The following is a 17,941-nucleotide window of genomic DNA, read 5'->3' as shown; positions in this document are numbered from 1 at the left end:
TACATCTACTTATAATGCACCAGTCAATTGTAACCACTGCCCCCCCCCCCCAGGTCCGAGGAATAGGTGGGACTTTGACTTTCGGTCCAGCCTGCCCCGGGTAAAATCCTCGTCCTGCTGGGACGAACTGATGGTCAAATCCCCGCCATATATTTTGCTCAGAGACAGAACCACTGCATTCACCTGGCACTGCGAGGCCACCTGAAAGGTAAAAACACAGCCCATTTCCCTGGCTATCCCCGGCATATCCCCAGACCTGGGGGGGGGGGGGGGGGGCGTGGTTACAATTGACTGGTGCATTATGGACATGTTACATATTTTTAAATGTACTTATGTACATCATTTATGTATATGATATGAGTATGTAATCTTTTATTTGATTGTTTTATCTTAGAAAAATATAAGACTTAAAATTTTGTTTAAAAATGATGTGTTTTGGTATGTGACCTATTTCTAACATACCATAATACATGAAGATACCCATTATTTGTTTAAAAACTGCATATTTTCAAAATAAACCTGTAAGAAAAGATGTACATTGTTTCGGGCTGGAAGCCACTACAGCTTGGACCCAAGCGACATTCATTTGCTTGGTGTAGATCTCGTTGAACGCCATACTGTTGTGAATCATTATCAACCATATGCACAACAACTACACATTTGTGCCAACCAACCCTTACCCTTGGCTAAAACGGATATTAGTGCAGAATGTATAATTAATACATGTGCGTTTGTATTTTACGGTTGTAGTTTCTGTTGGTTGATCAGAAGTCTAATTTCTTTCAGGCAGGAAAATGACTGAATATTACTAAGTCAACAAATCGGGGTTATATGAAGAATTCCAGCCTGCATTAAATACTTTGTTGGATCATTGAGGCAGATTTGACCTCCATGTCTATCCACAAGGCAGTCACATCTGATAGAGATGATGTGAGTATTTCATATAAAACATATTTAAGTTGGTGTTTGTTGTTTTATAAACTCACTGTATTCAATAATCCAGTGGTGGTGGTGGTGGTAATGGAATGATGATGATGATGATGATGATGATGATGATGATGATGATGATGATGATGATGATGATGATGATGATGAATTTTATTGATAAATTTAGTAATTTTCTATATATTATATACATGTATGTATGAGCTTGTTTTTTTTTTAAATAATGTCGAGAGATATTAAACTGTTTATTTTTTATTTTGTATATGTATGGCAATATTATTATCTATACTAATTAGTTAGATAATTAGTACTTTTTTTTCTTTTACAGCACTAAACATTCTAGATGGGTAAAGAACCTGAAGGGGCATGAAAACCAAATCAGCAATGATTCAGCATTGAGTAATTATCATCTGTGCACACACTACAACCAAACTTCAAATGTTGAAGAGTGAAGAATTTTTGTGAAAAATTCTAAATGTAAGAATACCATTGACTAAATAAAACAATTAGACATCGATTACCCACAGCGACTGTTTACATGTTATTATATTAAAGAGACATTAGTTGAGAACTTTCACTCTGACATTTTAGTTGAGAACTTTTACTCTGACATTTTTGGAGGGGCATTACCACCTACTTAGTGTTCTTGTTTCTTTACATATTTTAATTTAAAAGTACATTCATTGTTTTTAAATCTGAATTCTGAGTTAGTATCATAAATAAAATTCATTTTTTTGAATGATTACATTTTATGAATAAGTCCAATTAAGCTTTATCATTTTTTACAAGAAAAAGGTTGATTTTTAAGCATTATATTAGCTATAAAAATGTAAAGTTACATGACATTATGTATATTTTCTTCAAAACTGAACGGTAAACTATCATAAATTGTCTTTTAAATTGTTTATTAGACATCATAGAAAATATTTAAAATGATTTCAGCAGGTTGTCTTATTATTTACTATTTTTTATGAATTGATAAAACTGCTATATATTTTCAAACATCGAAATACTGCTCTGTTCCGAAGACACACAAGATCAATCAAAATGATTTTTTTCCCTGTGTATCAATAATATGTTCGGTTTAACTTAAGTTTTCTGTAAACTGAAGCTTATTTTACCAGAAACTGTTGTGTTTATTTCATAATCTCTGATAATGTGAAAAAAAATTCAAATATAGACAAAATATTTTTCACTCACAGAAAAAATCTTCAAAATTTGGATAAAAGTTCCATAGTGTACCATGATAATAACTATGTTGTCAGTAAAAGCTTTATAAAAGTGTGTATTACTTATAAATACCTTAATGCAGTTTATATAATTATAGCCTTTAATGATTTTTGTTTACATATAGATTTACTGTTATATTGAGCTTTGTCAATTTTTGTTTTTGTTTTGTATTATGTACAATTACTACTTCTATTTCCTAACTTATTTTTTTTGTCTCATTTGTCAAATTAAATTGTTACATATTTAAGTGAAAAACACACACACACTATTGTTAAAGATGCACTCTTACTCCCAAATAAGACTTATCACAATTAATATTATTGTTTTGATTTTTTTTTAAAATGGGTTGATAGATGTCAACAACAATGTTTCTAATGAATTAAGGATCTTGAGTTCAATTTGCTAATAAGAATGAACATAAAACATGGTATTTCTGCCTTGTGATACTATAGTAGACCACATTAAATCTTTAAGCAATCATCAATCATTTAATATTTGTCATGCTTTCTGCTATTATAAACAGGGTCACAAGCTTGTTATCAGTAAACAATATTTCAGTAAATGCATTATTTAGTAAGTAGTTATTGTTTTATCAGTCAGTCTGATGTGTGTTATAAATACAATTATATGTATTGGTTTCAAATAAGAGTTTCACTTTAAAGATGCTCATTTAAAGATAATGAACAGACACACAAAAACTAGACACATTTGATACTAATTATATCAATGATTATTGTTTAGGTGACCTCTGATTTGTTTTGGAGATATTCATAAATGGGTGTTATTCTTTGTTGTCTTCAGTTTCTTATACATTTAAGGATTTTTATAATTGCTTTTCTGGTATATATTACAATGTAATTTAATGCAAATGAAAACACACTTTAAACTAGACACATTTGATACTAATGATATAAATGATTATTGTTTACATGTACTCTGATTTGTTATGAAGATATTCATAAAGGGGTGTTCTTCATGTTATTATACATTTTGGACTTGATTTAGTATTGCTTTTCTGGTATATGGAACGAATGGTTGGATAATTATACCTAGTATTACTGAAAAATTAAGGTTTATTGAACAAGTGGTGATTACAGTCTCGGATTCCTTGTTATAAGAATACAAGAAAGACCATTGATGCAAAGCATCAAAGGGCGCCGTTTAATAGTTTATGCATTTGTTATATGTTGAAAAACAAGGAATGTCAATGCCAAAAATCATATTATGGTGCAACGAACCGCATCCATGATTCTCAAAATATTTGTAGTATTCTGCTTGACAACATAGGCAAAAGCATTGAAATTGAAGAGTTTCAAGTTGAACATTTCATTAGGGGTGTGGTACATTAATCAACACGACAGAATTAGGGTACTTGTGCACTGTACTTTTTGTCATTGCCACCTATCCATATACCAAGTTGTATTTCAATACCATAAGTAGTTTTAAAGTAATGCTCTGGTCAAGAAAAAGCGGCAAAGGGCAATAATTATGTAATTAGCTGATATACAGCTATAGTCATTGTGCACTGCACTTCCTCTCGTTGTGCTAAATACCATTGAATGATTTTTAATGAAATTCCAAACAAGTGGTTTTCTAGTTATGCTCCGGACAAGAAAAGGTACAAAGGGAATAACTCTTGCAATACACTGAAATAGAGTTATTGTTCATGTGCACTGCAGTTCTAATCATATAGGGGGAGGGGGTAACGTCACCATGCTGGAATGACAACTTGTAGGGAAGAATAAGTTTCCTCATTCATCATACAGAAGTGATATAAAAAACAATTTAACAATTTTTGTAGTACTTTAATAAACATTATCATTTCGTCTAAAAGTTGCAAACATAAATAGAACATTATTATTGAACTGTTATATAAAAAGTGAACATTGTTTACTAGATGAAGTGTATTTATAACATAACATGCCTTGTTTTAAGCTGTTTAATAATATTAAAATTTAATGTAAAATTGCATAAAAATCTGGTCAATGGAATTATAATATTAACTTCTTCATTTACATGGTAAAGAAGAGTTGAAAATGGATGTTTTTAGTTGATAATGATATTAACACAAAAACAGCATATGTCTTATTGGACAATGGCATTTTTTAAATATGATGAAAATAACGCATTCAAACTGAATATGTATCAGACTATGTATGAAAGAAATAATACTGTTTCTCTTTTTCACAAAGGTTTTGAAATACAACAATGCACATATAAGCATAAATAGGCCAAATATGCAAAAACAAAAATAGTAAACAATGTGTGAAAGTGATACTGAACACTTAAAATAATTTCTTTGTGCATTAAATGAATATATACCAGAAAAGCAATACTAAATCAAGTCCAAAATGTATAATAAAATGAAGAACACCCCTTTATGAATATCTTCATAACAAATCAGAGTACATGTAAACAATAATCATTTATATCATTAGTATCAAATGTGTCTAGTTTAAGGTGTGTTTTCATTTGCATTAAATTACATTGTAATATATACCAGAAAGGCAATTATAAAAATCCTTAAATGTATAAGAAACTGAAGACAACAAAGAATAACACCCATTTATTAATATCTCCAAAACAAATCAGAGGTCACCTAAACAATAATCATTGATATAATTAGTATCAAATGTGTCTAGTTTTTGTGTGTCTGTTCATTATCTTTAAATGAGCATCTTTAAAGTGAAACTCTTATTTGAAACCAATACATATAATTGTATTTATAACACACATCAGACTGACTGATAAAACAATAACTACTTACTAAATAATGCATTTACTGAAATATTGTTTACTGATAACAAGCTTGTGACCCTGTTTATAATAGCAGAAAGCATGACAAATATTAAATGATTGATGATTGCTTAAAGATTTAATGTGGTCTACTATAGTATCACAAGGCAGAAATACCATGTTTTATGCTCATTCTTATTAGCAAATTGAACTCAAGATCCTTAATTCATTAGAAACATTGTTGTTGACATCTATCAACCCATTTTAAAAAAAATCAAAACAATAATATTAATTGTGATAAGTCTTATTTGGGAGTAAGAGTGCATCTTTAACAATAGTGTGTGTGTGTTTTTCACTTAAATATGTAACAATTTAATTTGACAAATGAGACAAAAAAAATAAGTTAGGAAATAGAAGTAGTAATTGTACATAATACAAAACAAAAACAAAAATTGACAAAGCTCAATATAACAGTAAATCTATATGTAAACAAAAATCATTAAAGGCTATAATTATATAAACTGCATTAAGGTATTTATAAGTAATACACACTTTTATAAAGCTTTTACTGACAACATAGTTATTATCATGGTACACTATGGAACTTTTATCCAAATTTTGAAGATTTTTTCTGTGAGTGAAAAATATTTTGTCTATATTTGAATTTTTTTTCACATTATCAGAGATTATGAAATAAACACAACAGTTTCTGGTAAAATAAGCTTCAGTTTACAGAAAACTTAAGTTAAACCGAACATATTATTGATACACAGGGAAAAAAATCATTTTGATTGATCTTGTGTGTCTTCGGAACAGAGCAGTATTTCGATGTTTGAAAATATATAGCAGTTTTATCAATTCATAAAAAATAGTAAATAATAAGACAACCTGCTGAAATCATTTTAAATATTTTCTATGATGTCTAATAAACAATTTAAAAGACAATTTATGATAGTTTACCGTTCAGTTTTGAAGAAAATATACATAATGTCATGTAACTTTACATTTTTATAGCTAATATAATGCTTAAAAATCAACCTTTTTCTTGTAAAAAATGATAAAGCTTAATTGGACTTATTCATAAAATGTAATCATTCAAAAAAATGAATTTTATTTATGATACTAACTCAGAATTCAGATTTAAAAACAATTAATGTACTTTTAAATTAAAATATGTAAAGAAACAAGAACACTAAGTAGGTGGTAATGCCCCTCCAAAAATGTCAGAGTGAAAGTTCTCAACTAAAATATCAGAGTGAAAGTTCTCAACTAATGTCTCTTTAATATAATAACATGTAAACAGTCGCTGTGGGTAATCGATGTCTAATTGTTTTATTTAGTCAATGGTATTCTTACATTTAGAATTTTTCACAAAAATTCTTCACTCTTCAACATTTGAAGTTTGGTTGTAGTGTGTGCACAGATGATAATTACTCAATGCTGAATCATTGCTGATTTGGTTTTCATGCCCCTTCAGGTTCTTTACCCATCTAGAATGTTTAGTGCTGTAAAAGAAAAAAAAGTACTAATTATCTAACTAATTAGTATAGATAATAATATTGCCATACATATACAAAATAAAAAATAAACAGTTTAATATCTCTCGACATTATTTAAAAAAAAACAAGCTCATACATACATGTATATAATATATAGAAAATTACTAAATTTATCAATAAAATTCATCATCATCATCATCATCATCATCATCATCATCACCATTACCACCACCACCACCACTGGATTATTGAATACAGTGAGTTTATAAAACAACAAACACCAACTTAAATATGTTTTATATGAAATACTCACATCATCTCTATCAGATGTGACTGCCTTGTGGATATACATGGATGTCAAATCTGCCTCAATGATCCAACAAAGTATTTAATGCAGGCTGGAATTCTTCATATAACCCCGATTTGTTGACTTAGTAATATTCAGTCATTTTCCTGCCTGAAAGAAATTAGACTTCTGATCAACCAACAGAAACTACAACCGTAAAATACAAACGCACATGTATTAATTATACATTCTGCACTAATATCCGTTTTAGCCAAGGGTAAGGGTTGGTTGGCACAAATGTGTAGTTGTTGTGCATATGGTTGATAATGATTCACAACAGTATGGCGTTCAACGAGATCTACACCAAGCAAATGAATGTCGCTTGGGTCCAAGCTGTAGTGGCTTCCAGCCCGAAACAATGTACATCTTTTCTTACAGGTTTATTTTGAAAATATGCAGTTTTTAAACAAATAATGGGTATCTTCATGTATTATGGTATGTTAGAAATAGGTCACATACCAAAACACATCATTTTTAAACAAAATTTTAAGTCTTATATTTTTCTAAGATAAAACAATCAAATAAAAGATTACATACTCATATCATATACATAAATGATGTACATAAGTACATTTAAAAATATGTAACATGTCCATAATGCACAAGTCAATCCTAACCACGCCCCCCCCCCAGGTCTGGGGATATGCCGGGGAAATGGACTGTATTTTTACCTTTCAGGTGGCCTCGCAGTGCCAGGTGAATGCAGTGGTTTTGTCTTTGAGCAAAATATATGGCGGGGATTTGACCATCAGTTCGTCCCAGCAGGACGAGGATTTTACCCGGGGCAGGCTGGACCGAAAGTCAAAGTCCCACCTATTCCTCGGACCTGGGGGGGGGGGCAGTGGTTACAATTGACTGGTGCATTATAAGTAGATGTAAAGTATGTAACAATGTAACATGTATATTTATAGTACATGTAAAAATATTAATACGCTGTCTTAACATTTAGCCAAAAATAATGATTAAAGAATTCAAAAGATAAATAAATAAAAAAACATTTTTGAACACATAAACGTACACAACAACTCAAGGATACTTACATGAATAGCCCTTTGATACGAATATCCCAGTTCCATGCTGATTTTTGACATTCGTTTTTTCGACAGGAAATCTTCTCTTACGCGTATAATTCACTTATAATCCATGTTTTACTGTAATGACTCAAATGGTTAGATGTATCGTAATCAACTGCCAGTGTGCACTTTTAGTGTTTACTTATTTTAAACGTATATTCATGAAAAAAACATCACCTAGTTTCCAACTATTAAACGACGGTGTAGAGATTCCATTATTGACCTATGAATAGCGGGGAAATACCTTCTGGTTCTAAAAATAGCAACATCCGGATATGTGTAGTGTTATAAAAATAAAACAACTCGGGGGCAATCGTAATACAATTTTACTAATGTCACCTTCAACACATTAACAAATAAAGTTAGGTGAACATTTAATTCCAATATCGATTAAATTAAAGAAAACAGCTTACCTTATGGTTTATCAATGCAGTAAACATAACAAAACAACATAAAATATAATTATTCCCATTCACATAATTACCGGTCCACACATTTTACATTTCATTCGGAACTCCTCCGAATGTTTACATTTCCGGCACATGATATTATAGGTAACCAATCGGAAAACGTAAACGAATCGGGAACAGTTATTAAACTTATTTGTCGTTCTTCCGATATAATGTTTTGAAGATAAATTGAAGACAATCTATTCAACCATAAATAGCATTTTTAACACCCATACAATCGCCACCCATTTGCATTTTTTTTATCATAATTAAATAACAGTAAAACCCAACTGTCAATCAACTTAAAAACTGCTCCTACCACTAACTAAAATAAATTCCCATTCCATAATAGGCGCGCACTTCAGTGCGGCGCCAATGATGCCAGGCATCAATTCGACGACCTGTTCTTGGCATATGAGATTGGCGCACAGGCAGCCGTTATGTCTTTGTCGGCATCGTCTCAAATTCCGTGTTATAATATATATGATGCCAGGCATCAATTCGACGACCAATCCTTGGCATATGAGATTGGCGCACAGGCAGCCGTTATGTCTTTGTCGGCATCGTCTCAAATTCCGTGTTATAATATATATGATGCCAGGCATCAATTCGACGACCAATCCTTGGCATATGAGATTAGCGCACAGGCAGCCGTCTTTGTCGGCATCGTCTCAAAGTCCGTGTTATAATATATATGATGCCAGGCATCAATTCGACGACCTGTTCTTGGCATATGAGATTGGCGCACAGGCAGCCGTTATGTCTTTGATGGCATCGTCTCAAATTCCGTGTTATAATATATATGATGCCAGGCATCAATTCGACGACCTATCCTTGATATATGAAATTGGCACACAGGCAGCCGTTATGTCTTTGACGGCATCGTCTTCGTTTAATGGCATTAAACTTGGCCTTAACCAAATAACCGTTTACTATGCATAAGTAAATCTTGGAACACATGTTGCCTGAAAATATACACTCATCCTAGCAAGGCTCATAACTCTTGTTATTTAATGATTTAAGTATTGTAGAGTTGTTTCTATTGTTAAACTAGACAGAATAACAGACAAGCATTGTGTTTGCTCCAACAGTATAATGATACAATGGTACAAACCACGGGGATTATTGCGATTGCTTCTCACCAAGGCGCCCGGCCCTGGACTTATGTGAGTTTGGTTTGTGGTCACCAATTCGGCCAAACATCGTTTGTTTTGCTCCAGATACTTAAGTTTCCCTCACACAAAAAAACAGGACCACAGTTTCGCGCAATATCGTGCCAACAAGAGTGATGTAGCATAGTTAAATATAATTCTGGTTACAGCTTAATGTAACCAGCGTTATCGCGGCGCACAGTTCCTTTTACCATACAAGTCTATACTACCGTAACCAGTCTATCACTCTAGAATCTATCCGATGACGTCAGCGTTTACCTTGTTACTTCCCTTTTCTTCTACAACTTTCGAGGAAGTTGCCCGCACATTTTTTTCTCAAATCCCTGCACAGCCCACCCCCTTTACATGATTATGATAAACTATATATATGTGTGTTTTCAGTTCATCATTTGTGTTTATAGAGCTTAATGTTATCCATAGTTGTTAATATATTTCGGTATACTTGAATCGAGGAATAGCCCGGTCATCTTAACTTCAACATAACATATGTAACTTTTTAATTAAATGTGTTTTGTTTGCTCGCGTCTGTGATGTTTATTTCAGTAGAGCCACCAGACACCATTGCCATTATGCCCATACCTTGCCCCATCTTCTGCACGGCTTCATGTTGTCGACCATGACGTACCGAATCCAAGTTCAGCTTTCCATCATGCATGAATATATTACCCAACGTGAACCCGAGGATCAGGACGTTTGTTCCGGGAAGACGTGGTGGCGATTTACATTTAGTCAATACGTAAATTATTTAATACGCCTAGGCAGTTTAGTACCGCTGTTACCAGGGTTTATCTGCTGATGGTGTTTTAAGTGTACAATATGGTGCGTCTTTATGGTGACGCTTGGAAGGGTCTATAATGGAGACCCTTGGACTTGATAGGGACGACAGGTTTTTAACTACCGCGTCTCCCGCCTTTAACATTAGCCGTGCAAGTTTAATGCCATCTTTCAAAATTAGATTAAATAAATCTGTGGACATAACGGTTTTCTTTTTGTTTACTTTTAAGCTTTGGTAACCCAAAAGCAGTTCCCGCGCACACATGCTGCTAAGTGTACGCGGGTTCCGTCTTTTTATACTGGCGTCCGTCGATAACTCTCTTACAATTATTTCACAATAACTATAGTTTAAACTAATAAGAAAACTTAATCTCGAAAAACTCCAAATTAAGTAAAATCTTTATTTTAACATGCAGTAAGTCTTACCGAAATGTGTGCCTGTTAAACTTCGTATGGTATATAGTGTAATCTTATCATTTGAACCTCTTCGTTTCGACATATATTGTATAACCACTCACAAATGTTAATTGGAAAACGCGACCATGGTAAAATCATATTAGGCCATTGGCTACTTTTCTTGCTGAACATTCCAATCTACTTGATCTTCATTTTATTACTAACCTGGGCCAATTTTTGAAACGTCCCTTATAACATGATCAAGCTAAGCACACTTTTGTATTTGTTATGAATTGTGTCAAAGTATCTTTTTAAAGAGTTTGGAGGCTCGTAAATGAAATAATATTTGAAATAAACAAGATATACTACTCTTTTTTATACAACAATATTTAAGTAATATTTTTAAATAAGATACTTAAATGAGTGAAGCTTACGATTTTTTGAGAAATAGGGGTCAACGAAAACCGGGTTATTAGAATGGTTAGTCGTTGGGCGGACAGGCCATCGGGCGGGCGTGCGGGCGGTCGTCAAACTAGGGTTTTCTAACGAATAACTTTAGTTTCGTTCAATATATGGTCACTAAACTTGGTGAATAGTAATAACAATTGGAAAGCTTTTTTGTATTGCTTTTGGGTCCGTACCGTCAAAATTAAAGGTCACCATTACTAAAATAAAGAATTTTCTGGCGATTCATTTGAGTTTCGTTCATCATATGGACGTCTGCTTGCTGTAAAGTAAGAACATGTGGACAGCTCGCTTGGAATTGCTTTTGGGAACGTTCTTTCAAAAGTCGGTTTATATTTTAGAGCTCGCTTAAACATGAAAATAAGTAAAATCTTTTCTCGAAATATCTTTTTTTTTTAAATTTTCAAAGGAAGCTAGTCTCGTTGCTAGTTTTGTCGATGTCGTTGAAAACTCAGATACCTTTCATAATATTCAAATAACGTATATATCAAATAAAGAGTCGATTATTCAATCAGTTCAACCATTATGTAACGATAGAAATGACAACTTTTGAAATTGTATACGAGTTTTAATGAATGAAGAAACATACTACAGAATACTTTACTAATAATGTATGAGTCAGTATATTATTTACAAAGTATTTATAAATGTATGAAATATAACTTCACGCAATTATAGTTTAGTCTTAGTATTCTATGATCTATAACAAAAACCGAAGCAAATAGTCGGATAATGATTAAGTTGTTAAAAAAGATTTATAAGAAAAAAGGAACACTATACAAACACATGCTGAAGAATAATTTTATAGTAATGTTTGAGTCAGTATAACGAAATATAATGTAATATAAATTCATGCAATTAAAGTTTAGTCTAAATATTCTATGATCTATAACAAAACCGAAACAAATAGTCGGGTAATGATTAAGTGCTTAAAAAAAGATTAATAAGAAAGATGTAAAAATAAACAAACACAATATTCAATATACAAAAATACAACAGCTATACATTTGCATCAACCGTTTCAAATGCAAAAGTAATTCTTAAGATCGTTTTGGTATAAAAATGTACAACCTAAAGAATGGACGAAAAAACATTCTGGATATTTAAATGATGTACGTCAAGCGAAATGCTTCAGTATTACCTTGCAAAAAAATAAAGAAAGTAAATATATAACAGAGTATTGAAGTTTATTTATACTTAAGCCAAAATGTAAAAAGTAAATTCAAAAAATGAAAATTGAAATATTCGTGAAGAAGAATGGCGTTGTTGGGTGCAAAAATCTTCACTTTAGGTAGTGTATGCCAAAGTGTCTTATACATCTTAAATAATGATTATCCTCGAGGCATGCTTTAATAATAAACGGGTTAAAACGTGATAACCTATTGTTAATTAAAATATAAAACAAGATCACCATCAACGAATTCCAACTCTAGTCTGTTTTTAATGTTTATCTTTCCCTTTAATTTCAGTCGATAAACGCGATGTAAGTCAATATTTTTTTGATTGCTATACAGACAACAGGTGTACTACGTTTTATGAGAATATCTTGAACGGCTTTGAACATTTTGGACATCTTGCTTTACTTTAAGTAGCGTTTCTAATTATAGATAACATTAAAGTTAAAGTTTTTCCAAGCTTAACACGACGATACACCAATGCTTGCAAAATACCTCGACTTATTCTGCAAGCTACAAATAACACGCACTATCGTCTAATACAGTCTTTATGTATTTCCAAGTGCAACACCAACAAACACAAAGAAGCTTAGCAGAGAGCACATAACAAAGAAAACGAAGGCACACCAGTCAACCATAGCACTGATATCTTGCCATGTTATTTTGTTTCCATCCTCATCAGTCGAGTTGTCATCATTCCTCAGAATCTTTTTCTTTTCCTCACAGCCATTTTCAACAGTTTCATTCTTTTGCCACGTTGCATCCTGAACTGGGATGACTTCAGGGTTAACTTTCTTTTGCATACAGTTGAAGCATGTAAGGGTTCGATACAGCGACCTGAGCCAGCCTGGAACTTTCTGATCGCCGTCTTTGTTGTGCAGGCGCATGTTGAAGATGACGACCACTATTATAAGAGAACTGCTAATCAGGTCAATCACAAGTTTGTACGATATTAACGGTACCGGGTCCGAACTCTGAGGCAGTGTGTCCATAACGATAGTCATATAAACAGCGATGGCCAGTAGGGTGGTAATGCAATATCCAATTCGTTCCCCGGATTCCGGAACTAGCCAAAACACCAGTGCATTCAGCAAACATAAAAATAGAATAGGCATCAAAACATTTAGAATCATATAGGCGGATTTCCTTTTCAAATAAAAAATAAAATGCATCTGGAGTTCAGTTCCGGTTGCTATGGTTTCAACGTAAACAGATGTTGACGTAATCTCCCAAAGTGAGCTGTTTTGGTAAAGGGTGAAGTCTATGCCCGTCTGCCCGATTTTCAACAAGTTAACCTCGTTGTTCTTGTAAGCAAGTGACATTAATAGAGTGTCACACGCTTGGACATCAAAAGGATAATATTCGACGTTCAAGGAACAAGTAGTTTCAATCATAGCCCCTTGAAGTAAGTCAATGGTTCCGTCTTCCCATATCCGCGCCTTGTTCCAACTTTGGACAAAATACATTTTCGTGGTTGCTGGTGATGCGAGAAAGATTTCTGGTAACCACACCTTTGATACGGGGACTGTTATACTCTCAAGGCCACCATATTGTTCTGGATCCCATTTCAGTCGATAGTCAATCCATGTCATCTGAAGAGCACCAGTGTACGAAAACGTTTCTTCCACTTCGTTAAATTCCTTTAAAGACTTAACAAATAGTGCAATGCTTACGTTTAAGGCCTTTGTGTGGTCTGTCACTGGACGCACAATGTTATTATAGTTTGCAAACAATTCGGAAAGCAATTGTTCTGTATCATTAACGCTGTCTGCTTTATTTGATGTAATCATTGAGCACAAAAAGAACAGCCACATTAATAGGAGTTTGTTTGCCATTTTGAGAATAAAAGGTAAATTTTCTTACTTTGTAACAGTAATGTTTTTTTTTATAATTTTATTTATAATTTTCTACCTCTGTTACTCCTTTGCGCTACAAATGCTCAATTGCAAACTACACAGATTGCAAAATAAAATCAAACACAAATATCGTCACTTTGTAAGATATTCCATCATTTATAAATATAATTATTAATTTCATACAAAAATATCAGACTATATCCAGTTGTATTTACCTGACATATATATATCTTAAATTCCTACAAAATATGATTATACGTTTAAAGAAAACCATAGACAATAGCCAAAAATGAAATGACTTCAGCTAAGCTTATCTAACATCTATGTTTAATCTTGTGAAGTATGGGACGGTATTAGGTATCCAATTGTAGGTCATTTATTAGAGATTGAATCACTCTTAAAATTGATAATGTAAAGAATTGAAATTCGACATTCATGAATGAGCAAACCAATTGATAGGATTTTTTAATCACATCGAACTTTTTCATCAAAAGCATAGAGTAGAAATGACGATAATAACATATCGATCTGTCTTACATGTTTTATAATATTTTACAATATAAACCAATCACTTTATTATATTCAAAGAGTACCGATATCAAGAGTTTCAAATTTCCCTATTATTGGGTAAAACCACAAATAAAAACTAGTGCATATCTTCAGTTAATATTAGTGAAAATATATTTATTTTATAACAATTGTGAAAAACGTTATAACAGCATTGTATTCATCAGTCTCGTTGGTACATTGTCACGTAAAAGTGAGGTTTTGTGTAGTGGGGAAACAGGAGTAACCGGAGGAAGCCCACTTGTCAGGCTTGGTGATCATAAACCAAACTCACATGCGCCCAGGCCGAGAATCGAGCTCGGGTCGCCCAGATGATAATCGTGTGCTATAACCACTGGGCTAACCGGACAACCGTGCATGTATTCAATATAACAAACACGTCGTTGTTGAACCTTGCAATTCATCCGCTGCACTGTTCTGTTCCTATAGGTGGCAGTATCGGTCAAATATGGGTAAACTAGTGCATATATTCAGTGTAGTTTAGATTAGTTTAAACCTATCTATTTTACAACGATTGTGAAAAATGTTATAACAACATTATATTAATCAGCCTTGTTGGCTCAATGTTACGTGATAGTAAGGTATTATGTTGTAGCGAAACCGCCGTACCCGGAGAAAGCCCACTTGTCCGGTTTGGTGACCAATTACCAAACTCACATGCGTCAAGGCCGAGAATCGAACCCGGGTCGCCTAGGCGATTAGCGAGAGCTATAACCACTGGGCTAAACGGACAACCGTGCATGTATTCAATATAAGAAACACGTCGTTGTATAACATTTTAATCACCCACTGCAGCGGTCTGTGTCTATAGGTGGCAGTATCAGTCAGGTAGGAAAAAATGGTTGAATGCATATATATATTATTACTAAAATGTTTAGGTTTATTGGACAAGTGGTGATACCATTTTTCGGATAACTTTTGATATACAGTTCAACACCGCTATTCCGAACACCGTTTATCCGAAATTATCGCTATTTTCGGTCCCAATTAACTCCTTCTTTGTATAACTTAATATTTAATCTTTTATCCGAAATCGATAGCCCAAAAAAATCGCTATTCCGAAGTAAATATTACGGTCACGATTTGGTATTTTACACCTATTTATAAATTCTTATTTCGAACTCGATCATGTCATAGTTTTTCACACCGTACGGCGAATGCAATCGGGCATCGACTTGAGGTGACAATAGAGCACAATTAGTGCTTGTTAAAGAATGACATTGAGCACGCGTTTATTACAGACATCGATGTCAGAAAATGTGCTTTATGTATAAAACTGTATAAATATTCGTAATAATACCTTGGACAATATGATCCTTACTGAAATGTACATATGTTTATACTGTTGTTTTATTATTGTGATGTTTTTGAGAATGTTTAAAATATAATAAAAATTAAAATGTTTAATAAATGAAATATTCAAAATGTGCTTATATGTTGAGAGCAATAAAATAATATACTAATGTTAAATGTCCATTGTATTGATTGTTTCGAGTATTGTTTATTTAAAAATAAAGAATGAACACTCGTTGTGACATTGTGATTTTAACTCATTTGTTATACATTCTGATACTGTATATGGTAGCAAAAATGCTATTACGGCTAAACTGTTTTAAAACTTTTTAAATAAAAAAATGGGGCCAGTCTAGCATGATTTTCACCAATCAGCACTTATCAACTCTATTGTTATCACAAACAATACATCCCCCAACCCCACTTACAATTTTTATAGGAAAAATTATCGATTGGCAAAGTGGGAACACACCGTTTATAATGATGGTTATAACACCCTGACTATCATTCGAAAATGTCTATCTCATCAGATTAAATTGTCGCACTGCTCACTCGACCCGCTACCGAACAATCCGTGCTATGTTCCGAATGCAAACATGTGCTGTCATTTTGTTTTAAATGTTTTATGTTGTTTTAATAAAGAAGTTTAATAACGAATGATTTGTCATTTATTAAACAATAAATCAAAAAAAAAAAATTTTGCATACGAAAGATCACTAAAACCGAATTATCGTTTTAGTAACGTTTAACCGAATCTTCACGAATTTGTATTTTAAGTCATCTATAATTCGCGAATGTTGTCATTTTCTGAAAATTGTTAATCCGAAATATCGCTTTTCCGAAATATTTTTTTGGGTCCCTACGATTTCGGATTAATAGTGTTCAACTGTATATATAATGGCAAATTACATCAATTCGGAAACGACTACTAAAAGTTACTTTGCTTTTGTTTTGTTCTTATTAACACATGTCAGTAAATCAAAGCATGGGTATACCACATACGGCCACTTTTGTCTACTTTTCCTTTTTGTATGTTTTGAAGCTGAATGGTTTGTGATTACAAAAATTTATATCACTTCTCGTTGCAGAACCTTGCACTTCATCCACAAAACCGTTCTGGTTACACCGGTATGTTTCCATCGGTGAAATATATCCGTCAGAAAACATGTTTAGATCATTTTATGTATTATTACTAAAGAAAGGGTTTATTGGACGATAAGTGGTGATAACAATCTCTGATACCTTCTTATAGTATATATGAAAGTATTGGTATGGTGTGTGTCGCTGTGCGGGCGGGCCGTCGGTCGAGTGGGCTGTTCGGTCGTCAAACTAGGGGTTTCCAGCGAATAACTTTAGTTTGGTCTATCATATGGACAACAAATTTGAAGGATAGAGGTAACAAGTAAAGAGATCGTCATGGAATGCTTTTGGGCCCGTAAAAGTCACCGTTACTGAAAACAAAACTTTCGTTTCCGGCGATTAATTAAAGTTTCGTTAATCATAAAGACCTGGTGTACAATAAGTACATGTGGAGAGCTTGCTTGGGATTGCTTTTTGGTTCGATGAAAACGGCAAGATATTGTTGATAGTCTTTGTGCCATTTTCTGTCGGCGTCATAGTAGTGGAAAAACTCAGATACCTTTCAACCTTTGAATATGACAAATAAAACATCGTGGTTTTGGACAAACCCATATACCTTTCAAGATATCACAATTCCGTCAACCTCTAAATATGACAAATAAAACATCGTGGTTTTGGACGAACCCATATACCTTTCAAAATATCACAATTCCGTCAACCTCTAAATATGACAAATAAAACATCGAAGTTGTGGAAAAACCCAGATACCTTTCAAGATATCATAATTCCGTCAACCTCTAAATATGACAAATAAAACGTCGATTAACTTAAGTTCAACCGTTATGGTACAATAAAAATAACAACCTTTGAAATATAAAACGAGTT

At 33.0% G+C, this 17,941-nt stretch overlaps 1 protein-coding gene across 1 annotated transcript; it reads right to left on the bottom strand.

Annotated features, from left to right (window-relative positions):
- Positions 1-11,656: 11,656 nt before the first annotated feature.
- LOC128236456 (neuronal acetylcholine receptor subunit alpha-6-like) lies at positions 11,657-14,419 on the bottom strand. Its single transcript, XM_052951320.1, has one exon. The coding sequence runs from the start codon at positions 14,093-14,095 to the stop codon at positions 12,809-12,811; it is 1,287 nt and encodes a 428-aa protein (XP_052807280.1). The 5' UTR covers positions 14,096-14,419; the 3' UTR covers positions 11,657-12,808.
- Positions 14,420-17,941: the final 3,522 nt, after the last annotated feature.

Source organism: Mya arenaria, chromosome 6 (assembly GCF_026914265.1).
Source record: "Mya arenaria isolate MELC-2E11 chromosome 6, ASM2691426v1".
In the NCBI taxonomy this organism is placed as follows: Eukaryota; Metazoa; Mollusca; class Bivalvia; order Myida; family Myidae; genus Mya; species Mya arenaria.
This window is presented reverse-complemented; position numbering and strand designations above follow the sequence as displayed.

Coding starts and splice junctions, on each gene's coding strand:
- LOC128236456 (XM_052951320.1), bottom strand. CDS start 14,095: ATGGCAAACAAACTCCTATTAATGTGGCTGTTCTTTTTGTGCTCAATG.